This window comes from Mus caroli, unplaced genomic scaffold (assembly GCF_978045245.1).
Source record: "Mus caroli unplaced genomic scaffold, Mus_caroli_1 scaffold_14, whole genome shotgun sequence".
Taxonomy (NCBI): domain Eukaryota; kingdom Metazoa; phylum Chordata; class Mammalia; order Rodentia; family Muridae; genus Mus; species Mus caroli.
Window position 1 is genome coordinate 64917363 of NW_028227269.1, and position 18111 is coordinate 64935473.

At 34.2% G+C, this 18111-nt stretch overlaps 1 protein-coding gene and 1 pseudogene across 2 annotated transcripts in view; one reads left to right on the top strand and one right to left on the bottom strand.

The window, feature by feature from the left end:
* Nucleotides 1-18111, bottom strand: part of Mdga2 (MAM domain containing glycosylphosphatidylinositol anchor 2) — a 766587-nt gene that overhangs the window by 12193 nt on the left and 736283 nt on the right. For both annotated transcript variants that reach the window (XR_015045223.1, XM_021179084.3), the window contains exon 15: nucleotides 6843-6973. Coding sequence is in view for 1 of the 2 variants with exons in the window: in XM_021179084.3 (XP_021034743.1) it covers nucleotides 6843-6973 (131 nt within the window). In the remaining variant the exon portion in view is untranslated. The remainder of the gene's footprint in view (nucleotides 1-6842; nucleotides 6974-18111) is intronic.
* Nucleotides 3328-4203, top strand: LOC110307262 (elongation factor 1-gamma pseudogene; annotated as a pseudogene).

Genomic DNA, 18111 nt, shown 5'->3' on the forward strand with positions numbered 1-18111 from the left:
ATACTTAAAAGTTCAATCAATGAAACTACATAAATCTTAGTGAAAGAGGAATTCAAATCACTCACACCCAGTTTACTGTTGCAGAAGAAAAGTGAATATCATGCTTTCTACTTGACTTAAAAATATTTTCAGATGTTATAGATCTAGGTTCGAATGACATTGTCATTGCTTACACTTTAATTCATATGACAATATACTAGTATACATTAATGTTACATGATTTTTGGTAGGCATGCCACAACTAAGTATTTTAAAAATCTTGCTACTGTATAAATTATTTTAGAGTTAAAAATTCTTAACTTGAAATAATTCTAAGTAAAATACAGAAAATAAAACAAATTAAAAGGGAATATTATAACAGGACATGAGTTTTCTTGCTCAGTTAAGATCTATGAGATGAAATAAACAGTCAATAGATCTAGAAATGCATTGTGAAATTAAAAAACAAATTTCATAACTAAAAAATGTATTTATCATGATTTCTTGCTGGTAATTTAGATAAAATTGCACTGATCCAAATTCTTTATTTTTGGTGGCTTCCAACTGAAACAAAGTAATTGAAGTCAGATAATTTTTCCCCGTTGGGAAAAACAAATTACTGGATAAAATAAGCTAAACAATGGGGTTTAAGTCACAGAGCATCCTACCGTGGTATAAAGATGATGATAATAATAAAAACCAACAGATATCTATGAGAACTAGAAATCAAGTCATCCTATGTTGGCCCTGAATGGAGTTTTCAGGTCATTGTAAATAGAACCAGTTTGAAACCTGGGAGAAAATTTGACTCTGAGGAGACTGAATTGAGAACCCACATAGACAATGGCAGTTAAAAAAACTATTATATGGCCCTAAAAGCATGCTATAAAGTTTTGCTTCACTTAACCATGTCTGGATTTGATACATTTGTTCATCAAGTTATGCTGATAAGGTTAATAACATATTTGGTGATGTAATTTTTAAGCATATAGCTTTGTGTTAGTATTTTAGGTTTCTTTAAAGCACAATAGGAGGAAACAATAAAGTCAATATAAACAAGCACAAAAACAATACTAGAGAGGAAGCAAAGGAGACAGCAAGAGAAAGAGAGAGAGCAATAGCGGGGAGGTGGGGAGAAGAGATTAAAGAGAAAAGGGAAAATATGAGAAAATGTGGTTTTCTTTAATAAATATTACCTCCTTAAAATATATAGACTGTTTCTAACTAACGCAAACACATCATTGTAAAGGTTTCACACTACTTACAAAGTTTTACAGATATCTAGCATCTATTAAGTTAAAATTCATGTCTTCCACCCAAATTAGTAGATTTTCAAATGAAAACTAAATAACAATCCATAAAGGGAAGAAGAATCAATCTATTAAAACCAACCAAGGCTAATATAGATGTGTATGAGCAGATAGTGACCCCAAACAGTGAATTATGATTTGGTTTGATCTGCTTAAGTCATTATCAAGAGAAATAAAATATTTTGTATAAAGAGTAGCATTGAATTTATAGAGCTATAATGTGCAGTTGCTAAGATGAAAATGTCACTGAAGGAGAGTAAGTTCAGAGTACACATTCCCACACAAATGATCAGTAGATATCAAGGTAAAGTATAAGCTAATTAAAATCAAAATCAAATTTTCAAACAGAACTCTCAAAAGATAAAATGGGGGAACAAAGAGATAGGAAGAAGGTAGCTACCTTCAATGTTCATACCACAATGGACCCACAGGCCCAGTAAGGTCAGGAAATCACCTTGTACACAAACAGACTAGAACACATATGAGCATATGAAAGCATATCTGAATCTAAGTTCTTCAAACCATCAATAAGGAGAAAATCTTAAATCAACCCAGAGAAGGGAAGATTGCATAATAGACAGAAGTGTGTGTGCAGCCAGAGAACCACACTTGGGAACAACGGAGAGACAGGAGAAGGACATCCTGAAAGTTCTAAAAGAAAAACTACTGAGTTATGCCAAGAGGAAATGATTTTTTTTTTTTTTGGAAAGATGAGGGTGAACACATCAATTTTTAAAAGAACATAAGGTGAAAAGAATCCATCCTCAACAGACCTACACTTCAAGAAATGTCAAATGGAGTCCTTCAGGCTAATCAACACAGAAAGCAGATGAAAATGGGGACTTCCCAGTGCAATAAATCTATGGAAAAGTCCAAGAAGCATAAGGAATGGAAAGTACATTGAGAACCAATTAAACAAACCCATCCTGGTTCCTATAGCAGAACAAACAGAACTGAGTATAGCAGAGAGAATTTCTCCAAGGCTAACTTACGTAAACAACTATAAATAAAGTTTAATTTTAACATTTGTGAGCATCTTTGTATGTTTCTGTTCATATGCTGTGTATCTTATGCAAATACCTGCAGCTATAGAAACACATTTTTGTCTGTAGTGGACTTGTTCATCTTTATAAAATTTAAATGACCCCTTTTATTTCCGATAACAACAGATAGTTACATTCCTTCTTTTAATCAACAGATGTGAGAAACCAGGTCCAGTGGACTGAGACTGGCCAACTTGAAATGAGACTTGACTATGGAAACGTGTTACTTCAACCCCAGACCTGTTGCTCTGTCTCCCATTTACCCACTTGCACTCCCTATGTTCCAGGGGCAACTGCTTTCTAGAGTTTCCTTGCTGGCTCTAGGATAATGAACTACGTTTTCTTGCAAAAACATTATCAAATAAGCAACCTGCATAGTTCCTCTAATGTGAAAATCTGGCAGAAGAGAAGGCATATTTCAGCAAATCTTATTATAATTTAAAAATTTCCTACAATCAATTCAATTAATTTTAAATACTGAAAGTGTTTTAGTTAATTTCCTAGTATTCTCGTGTAAATGTTTTGCCCCTTCTGCGTAGAATCACACCATGGTAGCTTTGACACTGTACATACATCCTGAAAACAGTAAGGCTTTAGCTGCTCAGCACAGTGGGACTCAGGCCCCTCTGCTATCTGCACTACCCCATTTCCATGTTGGCCAAGCCAACTGCACCCTGGAATTTCTCAGAAATCTTTCTGCTAGGAGGGTTCCGGTATTTGAGGGTGACGGCAGCTGATTCTGTGTGTTTGAGAGTAATGATACTCCCCAATAGGTAAGCCATGAGAAGCTTCCAGGAAGGACTCCAGAGGCAGGAGCTCAGGAGGGGTCTGGGTGAGCTTTGCTAACAGAGCTGTCATTTCTTTGACAGCATCTGAGTGTTCCCACCAAGGGCATCATGCACAACAAAACAGGCCACTGAAAATGCCAATGTACGGGGGGTAAGGCTGTTGGTCTCTCTCTTGAAGACCAGGAATTTTCATGATAGTCAATGACAATGGGTGATATCACCGTGGTCGGCACTCTGCTGTGGCTCTATAAATAGGTCTTAGAGCCTTCTTTATCCAGGCCTTCCCCAGTACCAAAGACTGGTTCCTTACCTGCATTAGCCACACCCATTTCAGGGCTGAAGTTGTATGAGAAGATCCCCTAGTTTGATGCTGAGAAGTTTGCCCAGTGCCTGTCAAAAAAGGATGTACCAAGGAAAGAAAAGGATTCGCGGGTAGAGTAAGAGAAGCCTGGGGGTGAGTGGAAAGAGGACAAAAAGGCAGCTACCTCAGCTCCTGAGGAGGAGATGGATTAAAGTGAGAAAGCACTGGCGGCTGAACCCAAGGCCAAGGGTCCCTCAGCTCACCTGCCCAACAATGCCTTTGGGTTGGATGAGTTCAAGTGTAATTATGCCAACAAGTACATATACACTACTTTGTGTCATTGCCATAATTGAAAGCATTTTGGTAAGGATGACTGGTCCCTGTGGTATTCTGAGAACTGTTCCACTGAAGATCTTATCTAGACCTTCATGAGTTGCAAAAACAAAACAAAACAAAACAAAAAAGCAAACTCATCATTGGACTGTTCCAGTTACTCTACAAACTGAGGAAGAATTCCTTTCTAGTGTCACCCTCTTTGGAACCAACAACAGGATCTGTGTTTCTGGCATTTGGATATTCTAAGACCAAATGTTCTCCTCTCTATGGAGTCCAGCCTGGTTGTTGGATTATGACTCATCGACATGATGGAAACTGGATCCTGGTAGGGAGGAGATCCAGACTCGGTTAGAGAGTACTTTTCCTGGAAGGAGACCTTGGAGCATAAGGGCAAAGACTTCAATCAAAACAAGATCTTCGAGAGAACATGTCTTCTTGTAGCCTAGCTGCCTGTACCCAGCCTTCCATGGAGATGAGGATAATTAAAGGAAACTGAACATTGAAAGAATTTTCCTGTAGTGGATACTATATCCCCTATAAAATATAACTCCTATATCTTTGATTTCACTAAAACCTAATCTTGTCAATTACCTTCTACCGATTGCAAAGAAATTTAATCATTTTGTTTGGTTAGATTTTTCCTGTAAGAGAATTTTATAAACTATATAACAAAAAGTACAATTTACTGGTTTTCTGATTTGAGTTTGTTGGTTTTCTCCTTCCTTCCTTCCTTCCTTCCTTCCTTCCTTCCTTCCTTCCTTCCTTCCTTCCTTCCTTCCTTCCTTCCTTTCGTTCTTTCTCTCTCTTTCTTTCTTTCTTTCTTTCTTTCTTTCTTTCTTTCTTTCTTTCTTTCTTTCTTTCTTTCTCTTTCTCTCTTTCTCTCTTTCTTTTCTTTGTTTCTTTCTCTCTCTCTCTCTCTCTCTCTTTCTTTCTTTCTTTCTTTCTTTCTTTCTTTCTTTCTTTCTTTCTTTCTTTCTTTCTTTCTAATTCAATGAATATTTGAGTTCCTTTAAGATACAACTAGGATAAGCATGTCTTCTACAGTTAATCTTAAAACATCCTTTTGTATGGCTTCATCCTTGATTTGCTCATTTGACTATGTAAATCTTTCCTTGATAATATCAACTACTCAAGCAGTTTTTAGTTAGACATATATAATCTTATAACACACCCAATACCCATGCATTCAAAACTTCAAACTTCTCAATATATTTACTGTGGTTTTTCTCAGACATTTTTTGTCAACATGTTTAAGACAGAAATAATCATATATGGTTCATAATTTGACCTCATCCACCTCCCTTTTTTTGTACAAACCAATCTGTAGTTCAGGCATTATTTGAAAATTTATAAGCAAAAATTTCTTCATCATTAATGTCTACTTCAAGATTCCTCCCATGAAAACTGTTCTCTTCCTGTTCACATCTAAGAATATCCTGAAATCTCTTTCATGCCTGTATACCAGTTCTCCAGCATAATTTACAAGAATTTTTACTAAATCTTCATGCCTCTCAAGGTGACAGAAAGTAGGAGTATCTAAGGAAATCAATGCTTGCCCTGGAGGCACTTAACAAATGTTCATTAAATTAGTATGAATGTGAAGAAAAAATTGTCTAGAGTATAATACTATCCTAACTTAAATCCTTACTGTAGATGTACTTAATTTAATCATCTGTGATAAAGAGGTAGCCTACTTAGGAATCAAAATATATACTGAAGAACATAAATATTTTTAGAAAAATGAGCCTCAATGCGCGTGCACGCACGCACACACATGCACACACACACACACACACACACACACACACACACACTCTTACACTTTAATATTAGTTGTATTTTAAGTTCTGCCTTCCTAAGTTAAGGTATTTCAGTTTTTCCCACTGTATCATCCTTCATAGATGTAAAACGTTTCTGTACTTTCATAGTCATATGATTTCTTGGGGACTTACTTAATTTCTTATCCTCTAATCTTGCAAAAAATTATTCATTTTATTAACTTGGTTAGCTTTAGAAGACAATCTCTCAGTCATGTAATTATGCAATGAAAAATGTTGCATAATTAGATCAGTCTGATTATCTGTACCCTTAAAAGGAATCAATGAAACACATTTATGATATCATTAAGTGGATTTGAGTACTTTCAAATAAGGATAAAGCTATAAACTATATTACATGTGATTAGATTTAAAAATTTTTTATTATTTTAAACAAATAAAGATATTTTGGTGTATGTTGGCTAGGAGTTTATGAAAGCACAGGTATGCACACATATACATTCATATACATATGTAGGGTATAGTTATTTAAATCATTAAATTCATGCTTCCAACTTTATTGAAATGGTTTATGGATATACCATCTTTTATAAGGATTATTAAAATTTCCAATTTCAACTAAAAATCTTAAGTCATTAAATTTTTTGATATCTTTATAAATGCTTTTTTGGTTTTTAACTAGTCTAACTTCAATTTACAGAAAGAAAAGTAACTTGTTTAAACATCCTGACTTTGATTAAAGTAATAAATGACTGAAGTATAAAACTTGTTTCAAATGCCATCTAAAGTTATCCAACAAATTAGATAGAGTACTAATGTCCATTTTGGTGAAAATCTCTATTATCCTCTATAGTAAATAAATACATGCAAATGATTCTATAGAAATAGATTACTATGCAAATACCTTGAGGGTTTTTAGTTTGATTTTTTTGTTTTGTTTTGTTTTGGTTTTTCCTGAGATAGTTTTTCTCTCTGTAGTTCTAGATATCTTAGAGTATGCTTTGTGGACCAGGCTAGCCTCAAACTCAGAGAAATGAGTACCTCTACTTCCCAGATTCCAGGATGACACATGAAGGCATGTGTCACTATGTTAGGCAATAACTCATCTTCTGATAGATTATTATTCTATATGATGGATGCTGACACAGACGCATTTGTCTTCATAAAATAGCTCTTCAAAATGAGGATATACTTTTATTTGTCTTATGCAGAATTCTAGTATTAATATTTTACTTACTGTTTCCTTAAGATGTGCATTTAATACTGCATTCATTACACTTTGATCTGTGAATAAAGTTATTTCTTACCTGAAATGAAGTAATTGGATATATATTAACATGAGCTTCATTCCATCGTTGTCCTTTGTTCCCACTCGAAGACCATAGAGGATTCTCTATCGTTGTCTGCCCTTTCAAACGTAGATATACATTTAAAACACCTGAAATAAAAATGGGAGTTCAGGTTGTATGTTTTTGTCTGCTTCAAGTTTGTTTCTCTTTGGTCAAACATTTATGAACACCTAAAATTAAGTCTTGCAGAACAATCGAGTGTCTTTTGCTCTGGTCCAATTTGTTATCTTGCTATCCTGCTGTGATCCAAAGATAACCACATTATATTCCCTAGAACCTGTAAATGATACCTTATATTTCCAGAATGACTTTGCTGTGAAGATAAAGGTTTCTGAGGTAGACAGGCTGCTCTATATTATCTCAATGGGTTCTAAATGCAGACACACTTATTATATGAACAAGTGGCAAAAGGCATTCTGATTCAGGAAAGAAGATGGGCTTTGTGTAGGATGTTTTCTGCTTTTAAAGATAGAGGAGGGATTTACAAAGAATGCAAGGCAGAAGAAGAAAGAGAATAGATTTTTCTCAAAATCCATCAGAAGTATACTGTTATCTTAATTTTAGCACCTCGATATTTTAATATTTACTTTGTATTCTGTTTCCCAGAACTAGAAGAGAATGCACCTATCCTACCTCAAGCCCAATTTGTTGTCATTTGCTATTTGTCACAATACTTTAGAGAGCACTGCAGCATTTACTCAAGTACTAAATGGGCCACACACTATCTGACCTTCATTTTGACTTGTACTATCATTTAGTATCTTTCTTTTTTAAAAAATCACATTTTTCATCTAAATCTCATTTTCCTTCTGAAAGAAACATTGGACATAAATAGAGATAGCTTTCTTATTTCATCATTTAATACATCTTTTTAATTTTCTGTCTTGTACACAAAAAATAAAAAGCGATGATGACAATAGTTCTGATAGAATATAATGCATCTTAGGCCTCTACTCAACAGCTCTATAAAGTACTTACTACAAATATTCCACTTTACAAATGAGAATATTATAGGAGTTAAGCAATTTTCCCTATGTAATATAATGAGAAAAGAGCAAAGGTAGGATTTGACCACCGAGCCTAAATATTATGTCCTAAATGAGGATGCTCTCAATATTTTAAGAGAGAATATAAAAATCTATTGCATTGAAATATTATATTTTGTTATTATGTTGAACAAAGGTCATGTTATAAGAATACATTTCATTGCTAATAGATGAGAATGCTTTTGTTTTAATGTTAATTCATTTAAGTGTATAGATGAAGATGATGTATCTGTATTCATCCATAAAACTACGTGGATTTTTACTGTGCTATGTTTTTTACTGTTTTCACATTTTGTTTCAAGTTTTTCTGTATCTTCTCTTTAATTTTAGTGAATACTTACATATTTCTATACCCAAATGTCTTCTCCCACAGTATTTAGTGTCTGTGGTGTGAAATGCTCTTTTTTTATTTCTAGAAATACCACCCATTACCCAGCCATTATATTCTACATGCCACATTCCTTAACAGCTTCCCTGCTCTTCCTATTTCTATTTAGCTTCTCTTTTGCTGTCATATACTACTCCATCACTCATCATTTTTTGTTTCCTAAAATTCATATTTTATGAATATTAACAAAAGCTGTAAATGTACTTAAAGTTAGTGAACCCTTTTCAACAGGTACACTTCCCTGTGGCCTGTCCCTTTGTCCCTCTCACTCCCCTACCCTCCCTTTTACTTTCTCTTCTTCTCTATCATCATATTCTTTGTAATTTTGACTGCATTATAACGCAATCCTATAGGTTTTTGAAAATCTCTTTTAGTACTTCTCTTTCATTTTTTAATATGGAATCATGATGTAGTATTTTGATTAATCTTAAAAGTATACTGATCTTGTTACCATATTGGTAAATGGATTGGCTTAAGATTAAGAAAGATACCTTGTTTTACATAGGATGGCTATAATTATGACTAATACATAGTGAAGGTTATACATCTGTCAAAATTTGTTTGAGATTGTAACTTACTTTGGTGAAATACATAATTATTTATATTAATAAATGTTGCAGATTGGATCTGAAATGTCTCACAATAGATTTTGTGACAAAGGCTTGGTTTTCAGTGAAATTTTCAGAACTATGCATTTTGGGAAGTGAATTGATCCTGAGAATTTTGACTTAATATGTGAATGGATTCATATTTGATGAAATGATTGGAGGATGAGGAAAGAGACTAAGAGATAGAGTCAGCATGGAAGGAGTAGGTCGCTCTGGGCTGCTTCAGAAAGATGCATCTCGTCCCAGCCTCTTCACCTCCATCTCTCTGATTCCTGGCTACCAAGAGATGAGTAGATTTCTCCCAGACTGCCCCTCTCTCACCTTAGTGCTTTACTGTAGGACTTCAAGGATGAAGTCAACTGACACTAGACAGAAAATTTAAAACAGGAGCCAAAATAAATCTTTTCCAAGTAATTTATTTCAGGTGATTTGTATCACAAAAAACCCTGATTAACAATGTTATTATTATATGTGTAATTATATGGCATTGTCTCATTGTCTCAGAGTTTAGTAGCTACTTATTAGTGAATATGCCTTGTAACCATGTTTATAATTTCTTAATTAAGAAAAATGTTAATATGTATATTAAATTCATACTAGTTACCTATTTTATATATTAAAAGATATTTTATATGAAAATTGCTTATATCTAAAGAATACAGAGCTAAATAATCTCACAGTTAAAATGAGATTTAGAATAAACAAGATGAGTTGTACTAAATTGTGACCAGCTTATATTTTAAAAGTAAAATATTTATTTTATAAGAAAAAAATCTATCATTTTTTTGAAACACAATTTCCACCTGTGTTAAAATTTAAACACCTTAGAATGTGGGTGCTAACAATCATTTTATTATCTCCAAATAACATGATCTTTTTCTTAACCTCTTATTCTGAGATGATAACAAAAGCTCATGAATAAGCAAATCACTTACAAACTTGCCCCCTAGCATTTCTCATTTTAGTCCCTAAAACAGAACCTGCTATCAAAAACCATTTAACCCTCTTTAAGGTCATCTTGGTCAACAAAATGAGAACTTGTGGAACAGAATAAACTCCTTTGGAGAAGTGAGAGTCGACAGCGCTGATTCAGCATAGTGTGGTAAAAATTCTAATGTACATATGATGGATTGTGTTAATACCCTTTACAAGTAGTTTTAAATCCCCAGAGAGATGGATTATGCTTCAGTAGGCAAAAGATGCCAGAATGTATGAGTTTAGCCATCTCCAAGGAACTTATAATGTTATGTAGTTGTATGATAAAAGCTGGAGTTAGCTAAGAAAACCATTGATTTCTCTTGCTTGGCTCCCAGTAGTCAGAGGATAAATGACCTTAGTTGTTTTATATTGTAAATAATTACTAACATTTGGGCTTCCACTTTTGTAATATCCATCCTTCACATTTATTGTTACTTAATTTAAAGTATTTTATAAAGCCTAATTTTCATAAGCATTATTCACTATCACTATTACCTAGTGATCAGACTTTGTCTCACTCAATTATTTCCTGATTATTTATCTATAAAATATACTAGATGCTTTAGAATATAATTTAATGATACATGCTAAAATGTACATCCACCTTTACCACAGCTACTTGAAATTGAGACATTTTCATGAATTAATTTGTAATTCAGTTTATTCTAAGGTCTGGATGCCAGTTGCATGTAAATAGCATTTTTATTACAATCAGAAACACAGTCTCATTAATTGAAGTTTCACATTCTATGAAAAGATAATAATGCCCCCACATTACCTGACTTTAGGCAAGATCTATGTGCATTGATAGGTAGTTGTTAGTATCATTTGTTTTATGTACACATACAAAGTGAGAAATTATAAAGTCATTATTTTCTGCTTGAATAGAAATGGCTGCATTGATTCTCCTTTTCAACATGTAATTGCAACAATATCTTAACCCAAAAAGTGAGTTCAATTTCTCCCATTATCACAATGCTTCTGACATCCAACTGAATTTACCCAGCAAACTTTGCGACTGTGGCACCCTACTCAAGCTTTCTGCTTGTAGGATATTTCAGGTCCTGTATTTGCATCTTTGGCTCTTCAGCTTCAATACTTTCTCCTGAAAGTCTGTTCTATATTCTCACACCTTAGCTTCTTCTGAGTCTCATGTCCACTCACCTTTGCTTTCTGCTCTCTTCTATTGACTTCTATCAATGTGTGCTGTTCTTTCTGTCACCACAAAGGATGTTTTATGTTAATATGGTTGTCTTAGTGTTTCTTTATTGTTCACCCACAGTATAGGCCTGTTACACATTTTGCTGAATAAACTTTCTCTTGTTTAGTAAGTTATTATTATGTTACATCCATGAACAACCATTTGACTGATAAGAAAAATTGACAACAATTCTCTGTCATCTCCTACAAAACTCTAAACAGGACTAGGCACCTACCTCATGCAATTAGTTCTGATGAATTAGATAAATGAATCAAAGACTCATGGGTAAAAAAGCATCAATATTAAGTCTTTACTTTCAATAAAGTGAGTTTAACTGTTTGTTACATTGGGTGAAAAGTAAAACCATTTTTACTTTTGTTTTATTTTGCTTTTGTGTTTTGTTTTTACCATTACATCCATTGATGAAATAACATTATCTACTTTCACTCACATAATTAAATTGATTTAAATATAATGGCTTCTACTAAACACAGTCTAAGGGCTCATCATCAGAGTGTAATAGATATGTGAATATTAGCAGTGCACATTGTATACATGTATAAATGTCATAACAAACTCCTTTATTCTGTATAATTAACATATAGTATTATCAGTTTTTAATTACATAGGGAGAAAATAATTTCAGAGATTTTTATTCTAAAACAAGTACTAAAAAACTAAATCTGTGTGAGGATATATACAGTGTTTTATGCCTGTGATAATTGTTTCTAATAATATTTGACCATAGGAAGTAATAAATCAGAGCAATAAATCATAAGTCACAGTAGAAGCAAACAGAAAGCAAAGGTTAGCGGATATGAGACTCAGAAGAAGCTAAGGTGTGAGAATAGAGAGCAGTCTTTCAGGAGAAATATTGAAGCTGAAGAGTCTAGATATCTATTCATGTCTCCTGTGCCAAATATTTATCACTTGAGAAGGCAGTTTACTGAATGGATATCACCATTATTTTATCATTGATGGTATGATGTTATCAGTTATTAAATATAAGCAGATCCTCATTGAAGTCATTGACTCAATCTTATCATATATCAGCTACTATCAAATCACCACAGGATAGTTGTTAATATCTAACATTCAAATGATGAATACTCAGTATCCTCCTTTTGTATTTCCTAAACAACCTAGAAATTGCAATTGTCATGGAAGTTAACTTTGAGAATTATCAGTATGTAAGAACATTTTAACTATTTATTTATATTTTGCCTGATTGTCTATTTATTTATATTTTGCCTGATTGTTCATGAAGCGGCCCCTGGAGGTCAGAGTAAGGCATTGGATCCCTTGGCACTGTAGTCAATCCTGGCAATCTTTTGGGCTTGTTATGAACCCAATCTTAGTCCTCTTAACTTCTGAGCATCTCTCCAGCCAAAGAAGAATCTTGAAAATAGTAGTTTTCTTACATGGATCCAATATACTTATGATCATAGATCCTTTTCCCACAAAAAATTTTGTATTAAATATTTATCTACTATGCCTCTTCTAAATAATGTAGCAAAAACTCTGAGTTGGGATCACATCAGGAATGTCAAATCCATGTGAGTGTAGCCGGGAGATTTCTTGCTTGAAGGATATGCTCAAGTAAAAGCCAAAACTTTGGTATTCTTAAATCCAAAGAAGAGAAATACAGTCTTTGACCAAAACTGGAAACAAAAGTCAGACTCCCAAAATCATACAAAAAAAAAAAGTCACTTTTTACTATTGTCTGTACAAAGACATTTATAGCACTATTTAAATTTTTTTGAATTGCAACATATCACATAGTCCAAAAATATGAATACAGTTAATGAGAAAGAATAAGTCAAGATATTTTTATAAAGAAAATGTTAATAAGATGTTAACTCCAGATCAATAAATGCTATTTCTATATTAAGTTAGATAATCATAAGAGGGCATCTCTGAACCACAGTATTTCAGACACAGTTTCATTTTCTTATGCATATGGGTTATCAATATCTCTTATTTTTATTTAAGGATGTTTTATATAAGTTGACAGTGAAAATATTCAGGGGTACTTTTATTAAGTTACTATGTTTGAATTAATTATTAAGGAACAATTGATAGTTTTCCACATATTTTGCTTCACCTACCAGAGCTCTGAATACAAATTTGCTTGGGAACAACAATTTAATATTTTCTCATTATACAACTTAAGAAGTTTTCATGAAGTTTCTTCCATTTGCTGTCTGCACTCCATAAACGTTTGGTTCTCTTGTTATTCTTTTAATATAAGCAAAAGCTAATGCAGCTACTTTAGGTCATCTTTTAAACCTATTAAGCACTCGCTGTTCTGAAGAATCTCATAAATACATCAGGGTTATTGTTCTCAGGGAGACAGCAATGGAACAAGTTTCAGTGTGACAAATGCAGATATTTGCAGCAGGAGCTTTGAAAACAAAGGGAGCTGAGAGAGCCTATAACAAAAAGTTGTCCTTCAGCTGTTTTTTGAAGAAAAATAAAAATTGCCCAGATAATTAAGAAAGAGAAAAGGTACCAATTCTATCACATAATTTTTTAAAAAAAAATAATTATTTGTAAATGAATATTTATTGAGTACCTAAGTTAATATTTATTCTGCATCAGTTCCCTGAATCATAGGAAGAGTCATTTCTTTTGCCCTCATGAAGCACAGTTAAGAAGGAAGAAGGTCAGAGGTCGGGATGCTCCACAGAACTTGATTTGAAGAGTCAGACATTATTAGGACTGTCCTTGAGTGCATGACCAACCTTTTTGGAACTGTAACACAATATTGTCATCTACGAAGTTCACATTCAAGAACTACATAGTTGAGTTACAAAATAAAGGTTTGGTTTGGTTTGGTTTTTTGTTTTTGTTTTTAAATCCCTAATACTATGTTAAGTTTACAGTGGGTTGCACTCATCATTACTCTTGAGGACAAGTTGCCCACCACAGTTCAGCTTGGCTACATGAAGGTTAATATGTCCTGAGGCTTTTATGTTACAAGTTTTAAAGGATGAATTTTATAGCAGGTCAGAGAGAGGATGAAAATCAGGAGCCTGATTCAGTACTGCTCACGGAAGTAATTAGAGCGAAAGTGAGCCGCTCTTTCTTAGCTGAAGGACTTTGGTCCCCACTCCAGCCTCTCTGCCTAGCTTGTTTTATTCCAATTTACTTTCAGTAAGACTACCCATTCTTGTAGCATATACTTCATATTTATTTTAGAGAGAAGATGAGACTTCAACATTGCCTCCTGTTCCTGCTTTCAGATGTACCAGAAGACAAGTTCTTACATAACTTGTTTTTTCTTACTTCATTAGACTTGGTATTAGTTCCCTTCTATGGGAATAATTTCATTGTCAAGGCATTACACACACATCTTTTTATAAACATTTCTTTCCTGTGAATTTATAGCATCTATTCACCTCCCTTCATAAATCAGGCTCTCTGTATACCTACATCTCTTTCTTCTATCATTTCTTCTTCACCCTTGTGGTTATTAGAATCAAAGAAGAATAACTTCATTCATGAATTCTTTTGCATTCCTCTTTTTTCCTTCATGGTGAAATGAGCTTTCCAGAGGCAGAACCTTGTCTATTTCTCATCAAATTCAAAGGGCATATTAATAAATGTATTTTGTATTTACTCTAATTTTCTGGGACACTATGATGCTTGCTCACACATTTCTTTTATTTAACAAACTTTTATCATATTTGGTGACTTCAATAAGATTCTGATTCTTTAGAACTTTAGAAATTTCTTTGTTCTGTTAAGAATTAACTAGTTCACTAGGAGACATAGAAATGCTGATACATAGTATTTTTGTTTCTTCTATTGGATATTTTGTATATTTACATTTCAAATGTTATACCCTTTCCAGGTCTCTCCTTAAGAAACTCCCTAGCTGATAGATATTTTTAGTAGCGAAATATCACATTGTGAGAGTTAATCATACTTAGTAGCTTGGCAGAACCCAGAATCAACTGGGATAAAAATCTCAGTGAGGTACTGGCTTGATCAGGTCTGCTTATGGGCATTTCTTTTAGGGGATTATCTTAAATAATTTATGTTGGATGACCCAACTTACTGTGAGGGGACACTTGCTAAGTCAGGAATCTTAAATTGTGTAAGAGTAGAGAAATTCACTGGAGCATAAGCAAGAAGAAAATAAACATATATACATTTTCCCGTCTCTACTCTCCTGTTGATGTCATGTGACCAGCTGTCTTAAGATCCTGCTGTTGTAACTTCCTTACAAGGCTGTCCAATAATCTGACATTGTGAACTAAAGTAAAATAAGTCTTATCTCCCTATAGTGGTTTTTATCAAAGTGTTTTATCACAGTAACAGAAATGAAAATACATACATACATCATTTACATGTAAGTTAACATTGAAATGTCTGCAGATCATGTCTTTGATTGGAAATCCCTTTTCTCAGTCAATGTTGATAAAACACCTAACACGCCTACAATTGTACCAGTGTAGCAGTGAGCCTTTAAATTGTGCTTAATAAGCTAAACTTTCTAGCATTTACATTCTTGTTTAAATCTCTCTCCTTGGGTAGGGGATTAGCTATGATGATTAAAATAAATTCAAACAACATAAAGTCAATTTGAAGATTAAATTATAAAGTTTCAGCATTCATTTGTTTTCTCCATTGTGTTCCTTTGAAGGAACCCTGATCCATGGTATGGGATAGCTCACTAGAGATAGATACTCACACTCCAAGAGTGAAGGGAAACCTCTAGACAACAGCCAGCAAAACCATAGTATCCTAAGGCCTAAAGGCATTATATATGTGGCCCCTAATGTGGATTCTATCCCAAGCTAACTCATGAAATTAGACTGGAGTCCTTTCTTGTCATGCTGATTACAACTTCACAAATGATACTGAGCCACAGACTCTGAGACAAACTATACAAATTCAGGATCCAGAGACATTGTGAGAGAAGAGTTTGGTTTTAGTCACAGGATTTTTTTTGGTTTTCCTTGGGAGGTAAAGGTAAGTGGTGTTGCATAAATTATTCATTGCAGCAAGGGCTAAATAATACAAAACACAGGATTTCACCTTGAAGTAGAATCTCTAAGGTTTTTTATAGTTAGATGATGGGGATGTTCAATGTTAACATTATCTCTCAGTTAAGACCACACGACTTAATTACGATTAACCGAGAAGTAATAATAAAATTAGGATATTAGACATCCAGAAAAAGTCATTTTTGAATCTAGATTTTCAAAGGAGAAGATACAACCAAGAATATTGGATGCATAATGAATGACTGTAGCTACCATTGGTTTACAGATAAAGGCGGACCTGAGTTAATGTACAAGACTGTAAACATGTCTTGAAGCTGATGCAAGTTCAATTCTCAATTTTTTCAATAAAGAAAATGTCAACATACAGAATGCAGGACTTTTTTCTTCCTGTCACAGTACACATGAAATTTGTGCTTATAATACCTTGCAGTTTACTAAGAATGTAATGTATTATGCTTATAACAATATCTATACCTTAATTAAAATGCCTTTTTGCTAACACACATAAATAATCACCAGCCTTCATAGAAACCTTCATAACGCAAGGTCTTTCTTATCTTAATTTTGATGGTTTCTAACTGATAATTATGGTAGTTGCAAAAGGTTGGGTGGCTAAGTCACTTTCTTTCTTTTTCTTTTTTTAAGATATTTTCTTTATTTATATTTCAAATGTTATCCCCTTTCCTAGTTTCCCCTCTGAAAAATCCCCTATCCCCTCCCACATCCCCCTGCTCCCCAACCTACCCACTCCCATTCCTAGTCCTGGCATTCCACTATACTGGGGCATAGAACCTACACAGGACCAAGGGCCTCTCCTCCCATTGATGACCGACTAGGCCATCGTCTGCTACATATGCTGCTAGAGACACGAGTCTCTCCATGTGTTTTCTTTGATTGGTGGTATAGTTCCAAGGAGCTCTGGGGGTACTAATTAGTTCATATTGATGTTCCTCCTATGGGGCTTCAGTTGCCTTCAGCTCCCTGGGTTTTTCTTTGGCTCCTTCATTGGGGACCTTGTGCTCCATCCAATGGATGACTATGAGCATCCACTTCTGTATTTGCCAGGCACTGGCAGAGCCTCGCAGGAGACAGCTATATCAGGCGCCTGTCAGCAGGCTCTTGTTGGCATCTGCCTAGTGACTGGGTTTGGTGGTCGTTTATGGGGTGGATCCCCAAGTAGGGCAGTCTCTGGATGGTCATTCCTTTAGGCTCTGCTCTGAACTTTGTCTCTATAACTCCTTCCATGGGTATTTTGTTCCCCATTCTAAGAAGGAACAAAGTATCGATACTTTGTTCTTCCTTCTTGAGTTTCATGTGTTTTGCAAATTATATCTTGGGTATTCTAAGTTTCTGGGCTAATATCCACTTATCAGTGCATCTTATGTGTGTTCTTTTGTGATTGGGTTACCTCACTCAGGATGATATCCTCCAGATCCATCCATTTGCCTAAGAATTTCATAAATTCATTGTTTTTAATAGCTGAGTAGTACTCCACTGTGTAAATGTACCACATTTTCTGTATCCATCTTCTGTTGAGGGACATTTGGGTTCTTTCCAACTTCTGGCTATTATAAATAAGGCTGGTATGAACATAGTGGAGCATGTGTCCTTATTACAAATTGGAATATCTTCTGGGTATATGCCCAGGAGAGAGATTGCTGGATCTCCCAGTAGTACTGTGTCCAATTTTCTCAGGAACCATCAAACTGATTTCCAGACTACAGAAGGAAGGTTTGGCACATGGATTGACTTTTTCTTTTACAAAAGATTTTTGGGGGAGAATGTGATGCTGTTTGCCAGAATGTGATTCACAGTAGAATTATTTTTAAAATTAACATCAATCTAAGCATTAATGCAAACCTAGTCACCCCTTTATCAACTAAGCTTACAATGGTGGTTCCTTACATCTTTAGTTGTCATGTCAAAATTCTTCAGTCCTTCTTCAGCAACAAATCCTACCTGATAAACTTATCTATGTGAAGCAACTTGTC